We start from the raw sequence: 18,941 nt of genomic DNA, 5'->3' as shown, positions 1-18,941 counted from the left end.
CAAAAGACAGTTTACAACTGCCTAAACCTGCCTCACATTATGCTGGTTGAATCTGATGTTTGAAATTTGAAATGTTGGCTTGTTATAGAGCTTTTATATATATTGCAGTATGGTTTCGATATTTGTTGTTGACCAAACCCAACCTGAAACCTGATGCCCAAGACCTGCTAGGTTCCAGTCGAACACAAAGTTTTGTTCTGTTGCACAAAGCTCGTAGCCGGGATAGGGATTGGGTATGGCCCTCCAAAATGTGTATGTCCCTGTGATCCTGGGAGTAGTTGTTGTAGGCTCCCCCATGACATAATGGTCTTTGTGGAGAGCCAGCCTAAGCGCTATTCGAAGACCTTACATAAACAGCCGACGACACTGCGCGGAATCAGTAAACAAAGGTCTGCCTGCAAAAAACAGGTGGCCACTAGGGAGGACTACTTCTGATCTTCTGGGGATATTGTTGGGTTGTGGAAAAACCGCTTTGAGGAGCTCCTCAGGGAACTTCGGGGGTGTACTGCAGCTTAGCCTCAGAGATAAAGCGAGGTGCTCACACATCTGGAGGTGGCTCGGAGTAAAGCTGCTGCTCCTTTGCATCGAAAGCAGCCAGCTGTGTCGATTTGGGATTCTGATTAGGATGTCTCTTGAGCGCTTCCCTTTGGAGGTCCTCCGGGCATGTCCCACTGAGAGTAGACCCCAGGGTAGACCCATAACTTGCTGGAGGGAATAAATATCTCATGACCTCGAAACACCACAGGATCCCTCAGGACAGGCTGGAAAGTGTTGCTGCTTAGCCTGCTGCCATTGCAACCCAACCAAAAGCAGGAGAAAATGGATGGATGGATGGATGGATGGATGGATGGATGGATGGGTAGAATAAAATACGGCAGAGATACGGCAGAGATGGCATTTGCATTAGTCTGGCAGCTAACATACAGCAATAAATGAAGTGATAAACTTGTCTAAGTTAGAGGCCTCTGTAGAATTTTACTGTGGTTTAAAAAGATATAAAATGTGTGTTAATTTGTAAAGATTATTTTGGTTATCAAATGCCTGTATATGCCCATGAATGCTACAGACCGTAACTTTTTAATTTCACCCTTCAAAAATCACTGGAATATCAGATTACATTTTTGTGGGTTGGCATAAAAAAGCAGTGCTATCTCTCATGTAATGAAAGGTCATATTGTCTTGGTAAATTGGTTTTGAAATTCTGTTAATGCTTGAATACAGAGGTAAAGTGAATGGCATCCCCCCGTGGCATTACAAACAAATGCACAAACCGAATGTGATTAGATCAACAACTTGCTCAGTAATATATCATTCGGCATTTCATACTTACAGGAAGACCTGGACTGCCAGTAGAACCTGGAAGACCCTGGACCAATTAAAACACACAGTTAAGGGAAAGCAGAAACATAAAGGTAGTAACACTTGGTATATGTTAATAGACATAATCCAGAAAATAAAGGACTGTAAATATTTGTAGAGAGAATTGCCGTTATCAAGGAGGAAATACTTACATCTCTTCCATCTCTGCCGTTTTCTCCTGGGGGCCCTCTGGGGCCCTCTGGGCCAGGAGCTCCTGGGGGGCCTTGGACTGATTTGTCAGGCTAGGAGTGGAAACAACGAGTCAGCAATTGACAGTGAAATTACTTACAATAATAAATACTATGAAAGAAGCCTTTAATTAAAGAAAAAAAAACTGACTTAAACCTTCAACGCCTGGACTCGCGAACGGTAAAATGTTTTACATCATAACAAATTTAATATATTGTGCTTCTGCTTGTGTAAAGCCTGAAACACATCGGGCCAAATGTTGGCCATCTGAAGTGTTTGGGGGGACTCAGATAAGTTCGGGAACAAATCTGTTCAGTGTGTTCAGCTGTGTTGGAAGCTTTTGGAACTGCGTGGACAGGAAGTCTGAGAACGTTGGCTGTTGGCCGTCTGAGCCATTGGATACTCTGATTGGTTGTGTGCTAGCTGTTTGACCATTTTCATTGGCGGCGTGCTAGCGAATCAGCGCAATGTGTGGGAGGGGCAGAATACTGTGTGTGCCACTTAACTCTATGGTGTGCGATTTTTTTTTCGATGCACTCCGTTCTGTCATTTCCTGTTTTCATGTTTTGCTTTACTTGCACGAGAATAGCGCCATCCGATGTTAAGGAGGCAGCGGAGTGGTCTGATACAGGCAGTTGGCCATTGGTTTGAGTCTGGGCTGTGTGTGGGGGGCCTTAAGGTTTTTACAGCCTGCAGAAAAGTTTCTGATGACGGTCATATCAGTTATGATACTATAAATCTCTGTGCTTGAGAACAGTATTTCAAAAGTGAATTGGCAAAGATATGCAAAAATGTCTTTCTACACAACGAAAACAAACAAATAAAACCACCACCACAAATTAGATTTAGAACAAAGCGATGAGGCAATTAAGCAACCAAAGCACTGAAGTAGATTATTGGCTTAAAAAAAAAAAAAAAAAAAAGCAAAAAGGAAGTAGAGTAGATAAATAAATACCTCAGCATTGGCATACATCTGAAGAAGCAAGAGAAATCAGATAAAGGGAGAGTTAGTGAAAGTAGTTACACCACCCTCACCAAAAGTGTCAGCAGAAGCAAACCTGCATGTAACTATAGTAGTGAGTATATCATGCTGTCATTTGAATATACAGCCCGTAGTACAGTACCAACAATCCCCATGTACAGAACCACCTCACAGCTGGATGCAGAAATGTTAGCCTGAAATCTATTAGAGTGCACCAGGCCAGGAAATATGTATCTCTACAGTGAGTAGGAATATTTGCATCTTGATACAAGTGACTGGAAAAAAACAATAACAATAACAATTTCTATGAGGGCAGCATAATCTGGTTTAGTCAGAAATTGACTCCACAGAGGCTCGATTTCCTAATATCCCAGCGTAACACATTTTATAAAAGACACGCGTTTGCCTGTGTGAATTAAAAATGTTTCAACTTGGGCAAAATATCACACTTATCCAGGGGCTTTGTGAATCTACCTAATAAACATTGAGAAACAGAGAAAAAATTTGAGAGGCTACAGGGAAATAATGAAAAAAAAGGTCAATGCTTCCCGTTCTAACTAGCTAAAAACACAGCATCGGGAAAAAACCCAAAGAAACACAATTTTACTACCCAGATAAAGAACAGAAACCCTGTGAAAAACGTAAGAAAAGTACAGTTACTCATGAAGACTATTGCTTATGCTACTAGCTTAAATAGTTCACACTATGGTAAACTATCTTAGTTAGCTAGTTGAACTAACTGAGCCTCGACATTTGAGGGTAGTAATAATCTCCTATAGTATCGAGAATCATCATGGATAAATCAACCTAAAAAAAAAGGGAAAAAAAGTCTATTTTCATGGTTTTTGTAGCTGACACATATGTTTGGGGTTGCTCCTCTGCAACAAGGGCTGGGAAGACCACCTTTAACTGTCTAAAAAGCAGATGGCAGGTGTTAAAATGAAGTCCTGTCAGCTGGAAGAAACAACAGGTTGGGTGCTTGTATGAGGAAAGTTACTTCAGGCAAAGCCGACATTCATAACCTGTCAAATCAAACTGGAAAAAACAAAAGTGAAAAAAACAAAAACAAAAATCAAAAGTCCATCATTCTACATTATATGTACCCATCACTGAGACTTATTCATCTTATCCAAACTTTTTGTGTAAGCAAAGTCAGTGGAATAACTTTTCACTTTATATGTAACCATGTAAAACCATGTCGTTGATTGCAGGCTACATGTGGTACCTGTTTTCTAATGCTGACACAAGTGACACATGCTGAATTCTGTCCTGGACTGAAATGAAACGCTAGCCACAAAATATCTGGCACTATGCACACGCTGCAGGCTGGTTTCTCTGATCGCACACTTTTAATTTGATCAAACCTCCTGTGTGTTATTTTACGGTTTGTCAGTTAGCTAACAAGCGTTTGTGCTTTGGCTCCATGCATTGAGGTTTAACACAGCCTGTGACGTAATGTCTGCCCGGCCCTTAACAGCTCTGCCTCCAAGAAATGTTTGTAGAACTGCAACTCCAATCAGCTGCTTTCATCCAACTTGCAAATTGTTCTGGATGAACAGCAAACCCCTGGATGTACCGAAAGAAACTGCTTGGCAAAGTATTTGGTGCACTTCTGCAACTCTACCTCAGCATTTTTTGCCCTGTTTTCCTCCAGAATGCTGGAAGCCATCCACCTGAATAAAACCACAAACCACAGCAGATGCTGAGCAGATCCGAGTCCTTGTTACTGTACCTCGGTGGCAGGCAGCTCGTTGCAGCTCTCTCTCTGGGCTCTCTTTGGGTCGCAGTGTATCAGCATCCACTGGAGTTCAAACTGAAAGGAGATGTTACATGTAAATACAAATATCTTACTGTGCATTCATTTTCAGATGTGACATTGGCAAAGGGTCCGAAAATGCGCTGTCATGGTTGCAGTTATTTCTTTGTAGTTCTGAATCAATCAATCCTTTATGGGTGGTTGAGCTTGATCTTACACCAATGCTATTTTCTGCAGGGATTACGTTTTTTTTTTTCCTTTTTTCCACTGGAACCCAGCTGAGCGGCTCTGCTGTGACAGCAGCACTTTAGAATTACAGCCGAGCTCAGCACACATATAAACCTCGACTTGTTTGTTCGCAGAGAGCACCATTTCACTGATACTGCTGGTAGTGGAGAGTCAGGGAACGTGATTAAATACAGCAGGCAATTCTCCATCCTCACTTACCACTACGGAGGCGTTGGGATCAGCATCCAGCCTGCCAATGAGAGTGTCTCCCTCTGTGTTGATGGGGCCTTTGCCCTTGATGGGTTTCTGATCCACGGGCTGGCAGTCCACGTACAGAGTGACCTGGTCGCGCTCCACGCCAATCATCACTTTGTGCCACCTGGTGTTGAAGAGCACAGAAAGACCCGGGAACGTAACGGTCTGCAGGTTGCCATCAGCGCCCATCAGGAAGTACTCCAGAGCCTGCTGGTCGCCATTCAGCCTCAGTCCGGCTTGTTTGTTGCCGTCTTCGTCGACGATTTGCCAGACATTCCACACCTTGTTCACTGTGTTTTTGATCATGCGGAAGGTCACCATGAACGAGTACTCATCAGGGAAGCCACGAGGGAAGTTCAGCCTGAGAGGGACATTGAACACACAGTATGTAATCGCCAGACTAAAATGTTGGCAGTTAACAACAGAAAATGTTTACATTTGTAAGTGCCATAAGCTACCAATCAACAATAGGTATCATATCTAGTGCAAATGTATACAACATGACTTTTATGTCGGTGAGCAAGGCTGCCAACCAATGACCACAGTTCGAGGTGGTTAGGGTTAGTAAGTCGGACAGCGCCGGGGTCTTTTTTAAGGAGACCTCAGGACAATTTCTAGCTGTGTACGGGGGGAAAAGAAAAAGCACAATTCCTTGTTGAAAGTCAGGACATCTCAAGCTGTGTTCGTGGCAGCAAACCCAGGTGTTTCTAATGAGACCTCATGACTTCTCCATCCGTGTATTTGACGACTAAACTAGCAGGTATTTTAAGCCAAAAAATGTGATCATCTAACCCTAACCGATTCAGCATTGTCATAACATAAAATTGACTAATTCTGCCAATAGGAGACCATCTTTCAAAACTAAACAAAAGACGCAAGTAGCGTGGGATCATGGGAGTTGCTGCTCTGTCGTTGATACAACCACCACTGCTGATGAAACCATTTTTTCACAGACATGGTTGTTTTTATAATGTAGAATTCTTACATATTATAGCTTTAGGCATAGGGGTTCTAATCAGCTGTCTTATCAGAGTAGAATGTTCCAGCTTGTCAGACTTCATTGTGTCTGTTTGATGATACCCAAAGGAAAAAGCTTAAAGCCAACTGTCTACTTGCCAGGTTATATTCTTAAAATATGTTTTATGTCTGAGTTAATTAATGATACCAAATGAACATCACTCAGAAAAACAATCATCAAATCAAGCACAAGACATGGATGGTAATAACAACACCATCGCCATCACTGTCTTTGAAGGTCAAATAAAAACTAATTTAAGCTACGTCCCTCACAGACACAAGGTTGTAAGGCATGCTATCAAATCACAAATGAGATGCTTGGAAAGACGCATAAATCACCGCTTCAGTTATAACATGCAGCCCTGGTTAGTATCCACAGTCTGGTGCTCTCTGTGATTTTAACAAGCCAGATTCTCAGTAGGTGGCGCATTAATAGATGGGCGCTGCAGCTGAACTTTTACCATCTTGTAAACGATCAAGGTGAGCCAGTAAAAAAAAAACGTTTCCTGTAAGCCAGTTAAACAAATGAAGACCACGCTCTAGTGTTGCCCGAGGTGAAAATGTCTAAAGTATGTGCTGCTTTTGCCCTGCAGAAAAAAGGGAGGGAGTGCAGCTTAAAGCTGCCAGGGACAGACTTCAAAGCACAGCCTGTGCCACTGGACCTGTGGAGGAAATAAACATGTATTTACATTCAGTGTGACAGGCTCGAGTGGTGTAGAAGCAGGGTGCCAGCGAGTTATATAACAGCTTCTGAGGAAAGCTGGCCTGCAGGAACAGATTAGCCAAAACAGACTGGAGCAGGCACACTGGGAAACACCGGGAGATGTATTTGGTTATGTAAAGTGGTGAAGCCATTAACCTGCGCACTCTCTACTGAAGCTTTTTTTCAAATTATGTCTTAAACAGCATGCCTTTCACTGGTGTTAAATAAAGTGAAAAATTACTCTATTTTAATACTGCAGTTGCAGAGCTTGGCTGTGTTAAAGCCTGAAGCTGCCCCAAGATAACACAACTCAAAGGGCCATGAAACCCCTGTGTGTCATTTGGTTTGTGGTAGTTTGTTAATTGAAACAGGAGGGGCAGTTCAGTATACTCATCTATTTAGTTAGTCTCTCTTGGGAGATTTCCAAAGTTATAAATATCCCTGATGATGTTGTTATAACATATTTCTACGTGACAGCCTATGTTAGAAAACTGGGAATTTGAAAGACATACCAAGCACTGAGGGTATAAGATGCTAATGAGAAGAATTAACAGTAGGGATCAAGCGCTGAAAAAACCTGTCTCATACATGCATACCACTAAAATGGAATCCCAAACCTTATAGAGGTGCAACACCAAATAACTGCAGTGCACATAAAAGAGTAACTTGTAAGAAATTGAAAAATGATTGATAGCTACAGCAAGAGTATACTGCTGCTCAGAATACTCTTTGATACAGCTATCTTTGGCCGTAGCATCGTTAGCAAGTAAGTGGCTCAGTTAGCAGGCAAGTGGCCCTATTAGGTGATCAGATTGCCTGGATTGTGAATCTGGATCTTGTGGGAGTCACCAATGGCAAAGTGGCTCAGCTGCCTCATAGTTAAAGTGGGAAAAAGTAAGGAGGTGATTTACAGCAACCCAATGTCATGTCTTCAAATTGCTTTTTTTCCCAAACACAATACAAAAAGTAGTTCAGTTCACAATGTTAGAAAAGAAAAGATGAAAGCAGCAGATGTAAGTACATCTGGTAAAATGTAACTACTGGATATTTTGCCCTTTTTTTGCATGATAAATGGCTTAAAGGGGCAATCCACCAACTTTGTATATGAAGCTCAGGCAACTTGCCATTAGGAATACTGCTCAGCCTGTGAAAATAATTGTAGGATGTCTTGCAGAGACATGTTCAAAATGTAAAAAGTAACCCTGATGATATTACTGGGGTGTCATCAGAGTGATTTCAATTTGAGATGAACATTTTTTTTTAAATTCAAAGCTTTATTTTGCACCTGGGGGCTTGGAATTTTTAAAAAATGTAGATCTCTTTCAATCAGAGAGAATGTAACACAAACATGATTAGTTATTACGGGAAATGAGATCTGGGGATCTGTGGAAGTTCTGTGTTGTCGTTTGATTAGATGATTTATTGTCTCAAACAACATCTTCTGTGGAGTGGGGTGTCTCAACAGGGGCCCACTGCTTATTATAGCCCCAGGCCTGTTGCTACAACTTACCTTTAATTACAAAGCTAAAATCTTAACAGGAAAGCCAGTGCTGTCTCTTTTCAGTCTAAACCTCTAAAGCAGTACACACAACAGACGACAAAGCATTAAAAGGCAGGGTGAAATATGTTTCTTTACTCTACATTTACAAGTCCACACTCACTCACACATACGAAAAATGCCTCTACTCTGCCTTTCTGTCTGAGAGGTACCAAATAGGTCCAGACACGTTTTTCTTTACCAAATTATATGCTGCTCGCCAAGTGCAGTAACATCTGTGCCGGACCTGTAATAATGCAACACCTGCATGAGGAGACCACTGCTGCCTCTCAACATTTGTGTGTGTTTTTATCTGTTTTTCTTTTAAACCCTCTTTACTGTACTTACATGGTTGGAATTTGGAAGTTGGCCTCCCTGTCGAGGCGGTAGGCCACCTGATGGGGAGTGGAGCCGTCCACCTTCCTCACACCTTTCAGTGCGATTACATCCAGCTGGAACTGGGTGATCAGATCGAAACCTGGGAGAGATAATGTACGGTAATCTATACTATAATGGTGATGCTTGCCAATGATCATTATCATCTACTGAATAATGTGTAGCAGGGCTGATAGTGTTATAACACAATAACAAAATCCTGCTGCATGTGAGATGGGCTTCCTCCGAAATGCAGAAGAAACATTTTTTGGTAAGTGACAGTTTCCACAATGAAATTCACAAGGCAACAATCTGTTTTCATTTTCGTTGCAAAACGAATTTCAATTTAAGCTCCTTTGTGCCACGTAGGAGAAACAAGCTATTACATTACTATTACATTTTGACATGTAAATAATGTTAATATACAATTTGCCTTTTTTTCATATGCACAGTTTCCACATGTGATAACAACCCTTAAAACAAACACATGTGTCACGTGTGAAGTGAAAATATTTGAGGTGGGGAGTCAAAAAGATTTTTTTGAGAGTTTTGATTTTACATGCTTGAGCTTGTTCACTTGAGATGATTGAGTTTTACATTTATTTCAAGAAATAATTATCAATACCAATATCAATATTAGAAGTAAAATTAAATATTGACATATTGGCCGACACACACACATTACTGTATGTCTAAAGATCCTCAAATGTGGCTGTAAAACACTTGTGGGAAAGCTATGTAACAGGGGGAGGACATTTTAAAGAATAACAATAAACTTACTCTCCAAAATTATATCAGTGCACTGAAACAGCAAACTTCACAGGGATTTAGATGCTCATAAATCATCCCAAGCATCTGTTGGCCAATATCAGTCAATAATATCAGCCTAGTTATATGTCTGTAGGGCTCCAAAGTATTGGACGAATGGGAGTTTTGGCAAGAAGACCAGATGAAGTTCTATCTTGAATGTGTACACAATTTCATGGTAATCCACCCAATAGTCATTTTTTTCCACCCAAGTGGTAGACCAACCAACATAGCATTGGGAATGCATCATTTTGTCACAACAATGGTATGATTATGTCATAGTTATAGGAAATACAAGTGTAATACTATAATAATATAAACAGCTTGTGTTGGCATTGCAAAATGAGGTAACAAAGCAAGAAATAGTGAATCCATTGTGAAATAAACAGCTTCTCTATTTAACAAGCGTTTTCAAACCACAGGGCAGAATGTGAGCAGATGTGTGGAGGAAGTGAACTGGGCAGCGGTAAGCAATTACAATCAAGTCGCTGAGTTTGAATTGTTCCAACTAAAATTCTGTACAGCTCCAGTGGAACTTTTTATTTGCCTCATTTGAAATCTAAAGGTGTCTCGAGGCTCACTTGAAGCCCACCCTCTTCAGCTAATAAACTTACCACCTTCGTTTAAAAAGTCTGTTTTCTCTTGTAGCGATTTTTGGGGCGAAGCATGCAGTTTTAGAACAGCTCCATCTGCAGCTTTCTTCCCCTGTTCGAATACAACCCAACGGGAGGTCATTACCTGGAAGGTCATCTTGTCCGCTCCTCATGGGCGGGCAGACGGTATCGCCATCCAATCGGTTGAGATCTAGTTCTGAGGGGACAAAAAAAAAGCAATAATCTTGATATGCCTGTTCTTTGCTGAATTTGACAAAAGCAATATACTTGCAGTCGGTTTAATTCAGTTGGCTTATTCCAGGAGACAGATACTGGGGATACTAGGTTTTTAATGTCAGAGTGGATTAGCATCACAATGCGCTGCGGTGCATTTTTAATGTGAGATTTTCTTACAACTACTCTTACAGTGTTTCACATTGCAAAGCATGAACACAGACCAATCAACAGTGTCTGAGATTTATAATGTGCAGACACCCCTTGTGATCCAAATATGTCACCAGAGATGGAAACGTAATGTTGATAAATAAGGGGCGCTGGTGGCGCGCGACTATGGCCAGAGCCATATGTCATCAGAAACATTTTACTGCAGAAGGTCAAAATAGTAGGTGAGGCTCTTTTCTTTTTATTTATATGTGTCATTTATCAAGATGGAAGTCTCCTTTGGTGGAATCTGCAACCTGCAATTCATCTCACTGCCATTTGATTTCAGCTGTCATCATTACTGTGTCTTAGTTCCTTTGGAAAAACCTATACTTTGTACTGAGTTTTGTTTTTGATAATCTACAAAATAAAAGCCTGGCCTGGTGTTTGATCCAAATTAATACACTGACACTGACAGAATTTGTGGGTGAATTTATAAATGTTCATCATTAAATTTCAATACAAAAGCTGGTGATTTTTGCAGGTCCCTGGACATGCTTCGATAAAATTGTCACGGTGGAAAATCAATTCCTGGGATGTGTCAGAAGAGGGCGCTATGCCCGAGTCGCTAGACTGCTGTTCTGAAGTGGAAAAGCCCTTAAAAAAAACTCTATGAAACAAGGACGATGAAAGCCCGAGGGCCTCCCCAGTCAATAACCTGAGTCAGCTCATTTACAGTGAACAACGTGAACGCAACACATCTGGAAGCCGTTCCCTGATCCCACTTAACTGCTGAGAAATGAGATAAAGTGGTGAGACGGTATTTATAATCCCGTATTTACTACCACTAAACACTTATCTGACTGTGCATGTGGGCCTCAAGTTGTTAAAGTTACTGCCTGCCGCAGCATTACGCTCAGAGAGCCAGTCATTAGTGCAATGAGCGGGAGATGAACCACAATTAAGATGTCACATGCAGTTGCACGTGCGCACCGTTAACAATGAGGTGAATTTGACAAAGCGGTACACCTACTGTATCTGGCACTCGCTGTGTGTGCAGGTTAGCTTCATTGTGTGCCCAAACAACAGCAGAGAATGGGTTGTTGTGATTATCGAAGGGGACATTTAATCAGATTTAATCCCACAACACAGAGCAGCACAGTGTGTCTGCTATTTCTGGCCCTTGCTTTGTGGGTTCTGATAAAGAGAATGACCTGGCAACAGTCAACATGCAGGCATTACACATTAACCTGAGGCCGCTTTGACTGTGTTTACAGGACAAACAGCATCACAGTGATGGTGGAATTCATGCAATATACGGTACACTGGCTCTGTGATGTGTCAACGACGGGCGGGTGACCTACGTCCAAGTGCTGGAGCGAGGAGGAGGAGGGACAGCAGAGCCACGCAGGCAGGGGAGTATGCCGACATCGATAGATGCCGCAGTTGCTTTCTGTTGAGGAATGATGGAGAAAATCAGCATTCAGTCATGCATGTAATTCTCTTTGACAGTTTCTTTGAGCCTGGATCAATACAACACCACAGGGATGACATGAAGCACTTTGCCGGTGTCCTTGGTGCTCATCCTAAGCACATTACTAGAAAGAAAAAGTTTACACAGACCCTTCAAGTTCACAGAGTGAAGGTAAAAACACAAATTACTGTAAGTGGATATAATAGTAAATGACAAGTGAGAAAGCCATAACATCACATGAAGGTGGAACAAGTGTAAACAAATACATTTGTGTGAATTGCATTAGCATAGATAGAAGCATGCTCAACCTAACCCTTACAAACAATACATTAAGTGTTATATGTTTTAGGCAGCCAGACTTTTTACGTATGGATGGAACCGGGCTTGCTTTTTCCTATTGGTTCCTGTTTTAAGGTAAGCTAACCCTCTATCTGTGGCCATTTTCAGATTTTTTAGACTGCAACAAAGAGTCTGGCCAGTCTTAATTATGCTCTTAGATTAGGCTAAAGCATTTTAACAAAATGATATTTGATATTTATTATAGGCACAACATTCTCCAACAAGATTTTTCAGCCCTTATGGTACACAACCACAAACCACTTGGTTACTGCTGATTATTCGCCGTCTCGTCTAAAACAAGCTCACCCAACTGTTTTTGCCATGTCCAATTAAACTCTAAAAGCTGTGTTAGCCATAGTAACCAATAGTTGCTCTAAAACTTGCTCGTCTGACTTTGCTCTCATCAACATTCTTTCATTTGGAAGCTAGCTGGTAAGCTATGGAGCATTTAGCAGCTTAAGAGCCACATTTTTCTCCTCAGCAGCTGGTGGTGACCAAAAACAGAGCATAAAAATGAGACTGACATTCATAAAAACTTCCAATTCAACGTCCACTTAGCATTTTCTGAAGCTCTCAAACTCCATAGAATTAATATCTTTAACAACACATTTTCTCAGCATATTTTTCACTCTTACTGTATATTGCTATAGTGTTCACTGTACTTAAGATTAGCAGGCTATCTGTAAACCAGTTTGATTGAAACAAGGTTCTCTGATGTCATCCTCATCCCCGTCCTGCTTACCTCTTCTCTGTTATGTCACTCGGCAAGTCAAAAAATTGTTCTTTGGCTCCACCCATTCCGGCCCAATTTAACCAATCAGATCATTTCTGCCCCTCCGAGCTGTCAAGTCGGAGACAGTTTTTTGGATTGGAGTTTCCTCCAAATCTCCAACCCGTCTTCAGGATAGCTTTCTTGCTGAAGACACAATTCACTACAACCCTTCTGAATCACTTACGTTAACGTTTGCCGAATACATAAATAAACATGGCTTTTATTAAGCAGTGTCTGCATTATGAATACGAAGGTGTGTTGCTGCTTCATTCACAAAGCCTAGTATCTGTACAGACGCTTTGAAATACTAGAGAAGGTGGATGATTAATGACAGCAGTGGCTATGCAGCGTTCCCACAATGATCTTACGCAGCAGTACAAATGGCTGAGCTGTGGTACACTTTGTCCTCACTCGCACTAGCATTAGCACACTCTCCTCCTGGACCTTCTTATACGTGTGTCCGCGGCGGTGACAGCTCTCCACGGCAGTCCCAAATGCATCGTCAATATGACTGATAGTGATAGTGAAGACCCTTTTCTACAGGCTAAGGTTGTAGCTCGTCAATCTGAGAAATGAATGGGTCGGTGGTGGTGTTACTGAGGGCTTAACCCGTCGCCAGTGTGTGTGGACTCCCTTACAAATGCGTGTGTTTGCTCGATGACTGTGGTGCGTGTGTGGGTGCGCGTGAGAGTGCACTGTCAGAGAAATGACTAATGGCTAAGTCAGCAAGGTCTGTTCAGAGAAGGAGTTGCGCTCTGACAGTGTGCCCTTCACGTTAAAGGAGCATCCTCAGAGCCCTCCGTGGGAAGGACTGTCCGCCTTCCACGCAGATCTACCTACAATCTGGAGTGGTGCAGCGACACGTCACTGATGAAATGAGACACAAAGGAAACTTTCGCTGCCGAAGCCTTCAAATTTACAAACCTATAGTTATTTAGTAACAGTTTGATATTTTGGGAAACAGACAAGAAGATCGATAGCACTCTTATCTGTCCTTTACAAATGAAACAACATCAAGAAGACCATTAGCTTAGATTATTTTTACAGAGGTTGAAATATCCACAATTTAAGATGCAAACTGTCTATTCACCTTTTTATTGTGTGGATAATACAAGCAGGATATAAACTGTAAGTGTTTCAGGGCGGGAAAAAGGCTTTTTTTTTTTTTTCTTACCTTTTTCCGCTTTTAGCTAACAATTTTTGGGGGTATTTTCAGATATTAGTAATCTTTAATTTTGCTCGTAATTTACTCTAAAGCAAGTTCAACAATTCCACAACAATAAAGGACTTATTTGACTTATTTTCTTATATTACTATGTTGGCATTGTCTCGACAAGATCATCATTAACGTTGCTCCTGGACCATCAGTGCAACTGATCAGAAAGTAGCCCTCAAAATGAATTTTTCAGCTGGCCCTGAAATTTCATTTTCACAGCCAGCTTTTGTGGCTAATTTAAGATTGAATAACACACATTTTAAGATAGAACACTAGGCTTTGTGTGTGTGTGTTAATTTCTTGCTTTCTGTTGTTTTTTTCTGTTTTTTTCTCGCCGCTCGGACAATTTCTTGTTTAAATACGAGCAGAAATACTTTTTCAGCTGTAGGAAAACATGGTTTTGATTAAAATAGACCATTTAACAATATTAACCACATGTAAGAAAGCATAATTTCTCCCGTGAGTGTAATTTTGAGGCCTTTTCTCAGAGTCGCAAAATATGACACTGACAGTATGCAATGCCTTGAGAGTTAATGCTGTAGTGTGCGATAGTTTCTTTCTTGTAACTGTTGAATTCCTCCAGAGGGACAACAGGCTGGAGTAAATGGAGCCAGGTGTTTTGACGTGGTTTCTTGGTCAGCCATCAACAATCTTATTTTACCCCAAATTTTCCGCAAATCTTATTTTAGATCATGATGTGAGCTAGACTGCTGTGTGCAACGGCTGAATTTAGATATCTCTTTTGGTCAAAGTCTATCTTTGTGAAACCAAAGATTTGAAGTACAGATACAAAAGTGGTATCAATCTTCTTTTCCAACTCTCTGCAAGAAAGCTAAGAAGCACTTTTCCCAATGTGTCAAATCAAATTCTATCAAGTGTGATTTTGTATTTAGTGTTCTTTAAAGGATCTCCTCACATGTTTGTAGAATAAGCCTCTGACTGCTCACTGTATTTGGACGAACTTGTGGCTCAGTGTAAAACGCTGCAAGGGATTCCAAAGATGGAATCAATGTACGCCTTGCTTTTTCCTTTTTGTTATAAAATCAATATAACCCTTTTCACATTTAGGCTAATACAGCGACAACTGCTACAAAATTGCTTTCTGCAAAGTAAGCAAATAAACCAGGTGGAGAAAGTTTTTACTGCAAAGATCTGAAGATTTGGGGCTTTAGTGACTTGACAGCTGTCTTCATATGGGCTTTTGGCTGCAGGCACAGCTTCTAAACTTTTTATTTGCCATCATACCAACATGAAATGATGTCAAACACGTGCCCAAATCACATTTACTGGAAACATAAATGTGTGTAATGTGCATCCTGCCAAATAAAAGGTGCTGTTTTACAGTTGTGGTTGGTATTTTGCGCTGCCACACTTCAAAAGGTCAAGAAAACACTTCGCAGAGAAAATCCCCAAACATATTCCTGTAAATGTCCCATCAGTCAATTCAATTAGGTAATGACATGCCATCTCCTTTCACTCCTGACATTCATCAACCTTTGATAGGACTTTCCCTTCGCTGCCACCCATGTAGCGATGTCCCTTAGGTGCTCCCAGAAAGCTGAGAGTGAGCCAACACCGCTGGCACTATTTCTGCTCTCTCATTTGTCTTAATTACCCCAGAATGGATTGCTGTTCAGCATGAAGCGGTTGGCAGCACGACTCAGTCATGTTAAAGTTGATTGTCGCGGGAAATGTGAGGACAAAGACTTTGAGCGGGAGACGTGTGAAAATGTCTTCACAGATATGCCGTAAGCGTTAATACAATGTTAATTCATTCATCTGGGCTTTGTCCCAGCAAATTAAACGGAAACACTGACAGGCAAAAGAACGGAAGCTTGGTGTTTATCACTTAAGAGCTTTTCTACCCCCCCTCTTACTTTGACGAAATGTCACGCAGTAGAGGTTTATAGGCTACGTGTGTGGGCCAGATTAAAAAAGGCAAATGGCCATCTTCTTTAATCTATGATAAGCTACAGATCTTATTGCACCCATAAAGTCACAGTGAGTGCTGCACAGAGGGAAAAAGGTAGATTAAAGGTGGATTACAAGGAAACTCCCAGTCTGAAATTGGTCACGACAAAGGTTGCTGATGAAGTCCTGACAGAAGTCCAACGTGAGATATTTACCTCGGGCCGTGGAGGGCCATGTTTCACTCCCCTCCGTTGACGGGAGACAAGACGAGCTCGGCGACGAGGCACAGTGGTGAGACGCAGGAGCAGAAGGAGCCACAGAGATGAAATTCCCTCCTGAAGTCAGTCCTACCTGCACATGTTGAGGACTGGCGGAGAGGAGCGGCGCAGAGGATGCTCAAGCATTTTCTGAGGACACATAAAAGTTTGTTGAATGGGTTCCCATTGGCCAGGAGTTCCTCAGGAGGTGGTGACTACTTTTTTTTTTTTATTACCAACACTTAAAAGGATGCAGAAGCCCATGGGCCTCATGTGAAACCCATCCCCTCTGCTTCTTCTCTTTACGGTGCCTCCTAATGACACGTATGCCTGTATGTAATTCTCTTAATAATTATCGTCAGGATAGCGAAGACGCAGTGATGAAATGTGGATTTCATGATCACGTGTGCTCATCAGTGTTGCTGAAGAATGCATGTTAGCCAGTTAGTGTTGACAAGAGGAAAGCCTTGTTATTACCTGGAGGGGCCTCTGGCAGACGTGCTGTTTATGCATCCTGCGTGTTATGTAATTGATTCTATGCCGTTTGATCTGTGGTTTCTTTTCCCGCACCTCAGAAGATCTGAGAGCCGAAGAACGAGCTGTGATGGGACAATTTCACGCGGGATGTTACACTAACCTGAATCAGAAAATACTCCGCGACATTCTTTATTGCTTTGACTTTACTTAGCTTGCACAAACATTTTGATGTTTCTGTCAGGTATGAACAGAGTTGCCGGCCCCTATGATGCACAACCATTTTGAAGTGACAGAAACCGCTCTGCCAGTGGGTACAGATCTCTCTGTCGTTTAAAAGCATGAATGTGCCACAAATCTTTGCACCACCTGCTTTAAACATAGAGGGAAGTTTGAACGGGTTTTAAAATGTAATCTTCAAGCCTGTATATGACCTAAACAAGACCACCAGTGAGAAGATGGCTGTGTAGTTAAGATAGTTCAACACATTCTTAGTCCCAGCTCCTCAGTCAAGGCAGCTTGGTCAGTGGCCTTAGGGTTAAAACTATAAAACTACTCTACCTACCCCATCCAGCGCCTGTTTAACATGTGAAGGGCCCCGCAGGTCACGTTATCCACAATATGTAATTTGCTATCACAGATTTAACTTTCAAAATAAATCTTACTGACAAACAGTTCACAATTTCTGATATTTCATGACTTCTGTAGAGTGATATTGTTGTCAAACAGTGGCAGTTTGGTTAGGTTTAGGTATAAAAGAGACTTTGTTAGGTTTAGGCTCCAAAACAACATGGCTGTTTTAAGGCACCAAAACTGTATTTGGTTAGGGTTAAGAAAAGATTATACTCTGGGTTAAAATAATAAATTCACTTACGTTAGGCATATTACATATGTAAGTGATGTAACTGACATATGCGTATATATATATATTGTTTGTAACGGAGTGCTGACAATGAATTGAAGATTCTCACAGCCTGAGGGTAGAAGCTGCTCTGTAGTCTGTTGACACGGCCTGGCCTAGTTTATTTTCTTTCACAATTGTCCTTTTTTGTCCACAGGGGCTGCCAGAATCAACACAAAAAGAAAGTTCCTTGTTGCAGGCTCTCAAGGAAAGGTCACTGTGATTTGAAAAAGTGATAACCGCTACTGTCCAGGAGCATGATGATCAAATTGTGATGATGATCGAGATAGTCTTATGAGGGTGCATGCCACAGTGTAGAATCCCACATTGTTCTTCACTGCTTCTATCCAGAAAACTGTTTTCCTGCGTGTACATGTTGGATTGTTGGTTTATTGATCCTGGCAGTCTCTCCTTCTGCTATATGATATGATATTGGAGATCAATAACCTCACAGTCATCTGATCCTCTGCAATTCACTACTACCAGCAATATAAAGGTAGGGTATTTGTTACCGTATCATATCACATTAATTGATTGTTACACCACAATGCTGGTCTGAGAGAGCTGCGAGTGAAACATGATACAGTGACTGGGCCTCCTTACAGATCTGGCTGTGAGATCATGTGTCCAGCCTGGATAATTGAGAGCTCATGCTCTCAATGAGAGGACAGGCACAGACAGTGCAGGCAGAGGGAAAGAGAAAACAGTTTGTGACTATTCATCCACGCGGCAGGCCCCATGACTAGCTCACTTGTGACCTGGAGTCACATACAGCCCTCCAGACAGGGTGCAGCTTGCATTGCGTTGTATTTGAAATGTAATAACAGGAGTTTTATGGTCGCGAAGCGGCCCACCAAAATTAAGGCTACGTGGAGGTGACATCTTTGAACCCTGGTAGGTTTTGGCTGCAGTGGTGGGTGTAGCTTTATGTGGCTGTAGCTGAGTTGACCTGTAAAAAGAGTTGGATGACAGCCTTGTTAGCCAGACAGCCAGACACCAAGGTAATATGGGAAAGCATGCAGTCAGTACAAATGTTTGTCGCCATGAGCTGTATGTGTGCAGTGCATGTCAGAAGACTTTTTGAAACATGGATTTGGGTTTACTTACTCCATCTACTTACATATTATCCAGCAGAAAAAAATTGGAATTGTTGGGTTTTCACCAGCACTAACTTGACAGCTAAAAGCAAAAATGACAAAACAGAAAAATAGAGCATCTGAGCGCATGGATAGGGACACAGAAGAGAAGTTAAATGAAAAAAAACACAGATTCAATAGGAAGTTACAAAAGCACACACAGAGACTTATTAAAACTCCTCTCTCTTGGGTTTCCTGCACAGACATGAGTTAAAAATCGCAACACAGGTTCATTTGAGGGAGAGAAGGCGGTCAAGATTGGTTGGCCCTGGTCCTAAG

At 41.6% G+C, this 18,941-nt stretch overlaps 1 protein-coding gene across 7 annotated transcripts in view; it reads right to left on the bottom strand.

The window, feature by feature from the left end:
• LOC119016840 (collagen alpha-3(IX) chain-like) overlaps positions 1-16,239 on the bottom strand; it is a 32,674-nt gene extending 16,435 nt beyond the window's left edge. The window contains exons 1-9 of one of the 7 annotated variants that reach the window (XM_037093149.1): positions 16,110-16,239; positions 11,547-11,635; positions 9,947-10,018; positions 8,375-8,504; positions 4,734-5,130; positions 4,263-4,343; positions 2,504-2,521; positions 1,512-1,601; positions 1,331-1,366 (exon numbers count right to left, since the gene is read on the bottom strand). In XM_037093149.1, coding sequence (XP_036949044.1) covers positions 1,331-1,366; positions 1,512-1,601; positions 2,504-2,521; positions 4,263-4,343; positions 4,734-5,130; positions 8,375-8,504; positions 9,947-10,018; positions 11,547-11,635; positions 16,110-16,129 — 933 coding nt within the window. In that variant the 5' untranslated portion in view covers positions 16,130-16,239. The other 6 variants (XM_037093153.1, XM_037093147.1, XM_037093152.1 and 3 more) reach the window with 6 other exon arrangements.
• Between the last annotated feature and the right edge of the window lie 2,702 nt (positions 16,240-18,941).

The sequence above is a fragment of the Acanthopagrus latus genome, chromosome 3, assembly GCF_904848185.1.
Source record: "Acanthopagrus latus isolate v.2019 chromosome 3, fAcaLat1.1, whole genome shotgun sequence".
Taxonomy (NCBI): Eukaryota; Metazoa; Chordata; class Actinopteri; order Spariformes; family Sparidae; genus Acanthopagrus; species Acanthopagrus latus.
Note: the sequence above shows the minus strand (reverse complement) of the source record. Positions and strands in the feature narration are given on the sequence as shown.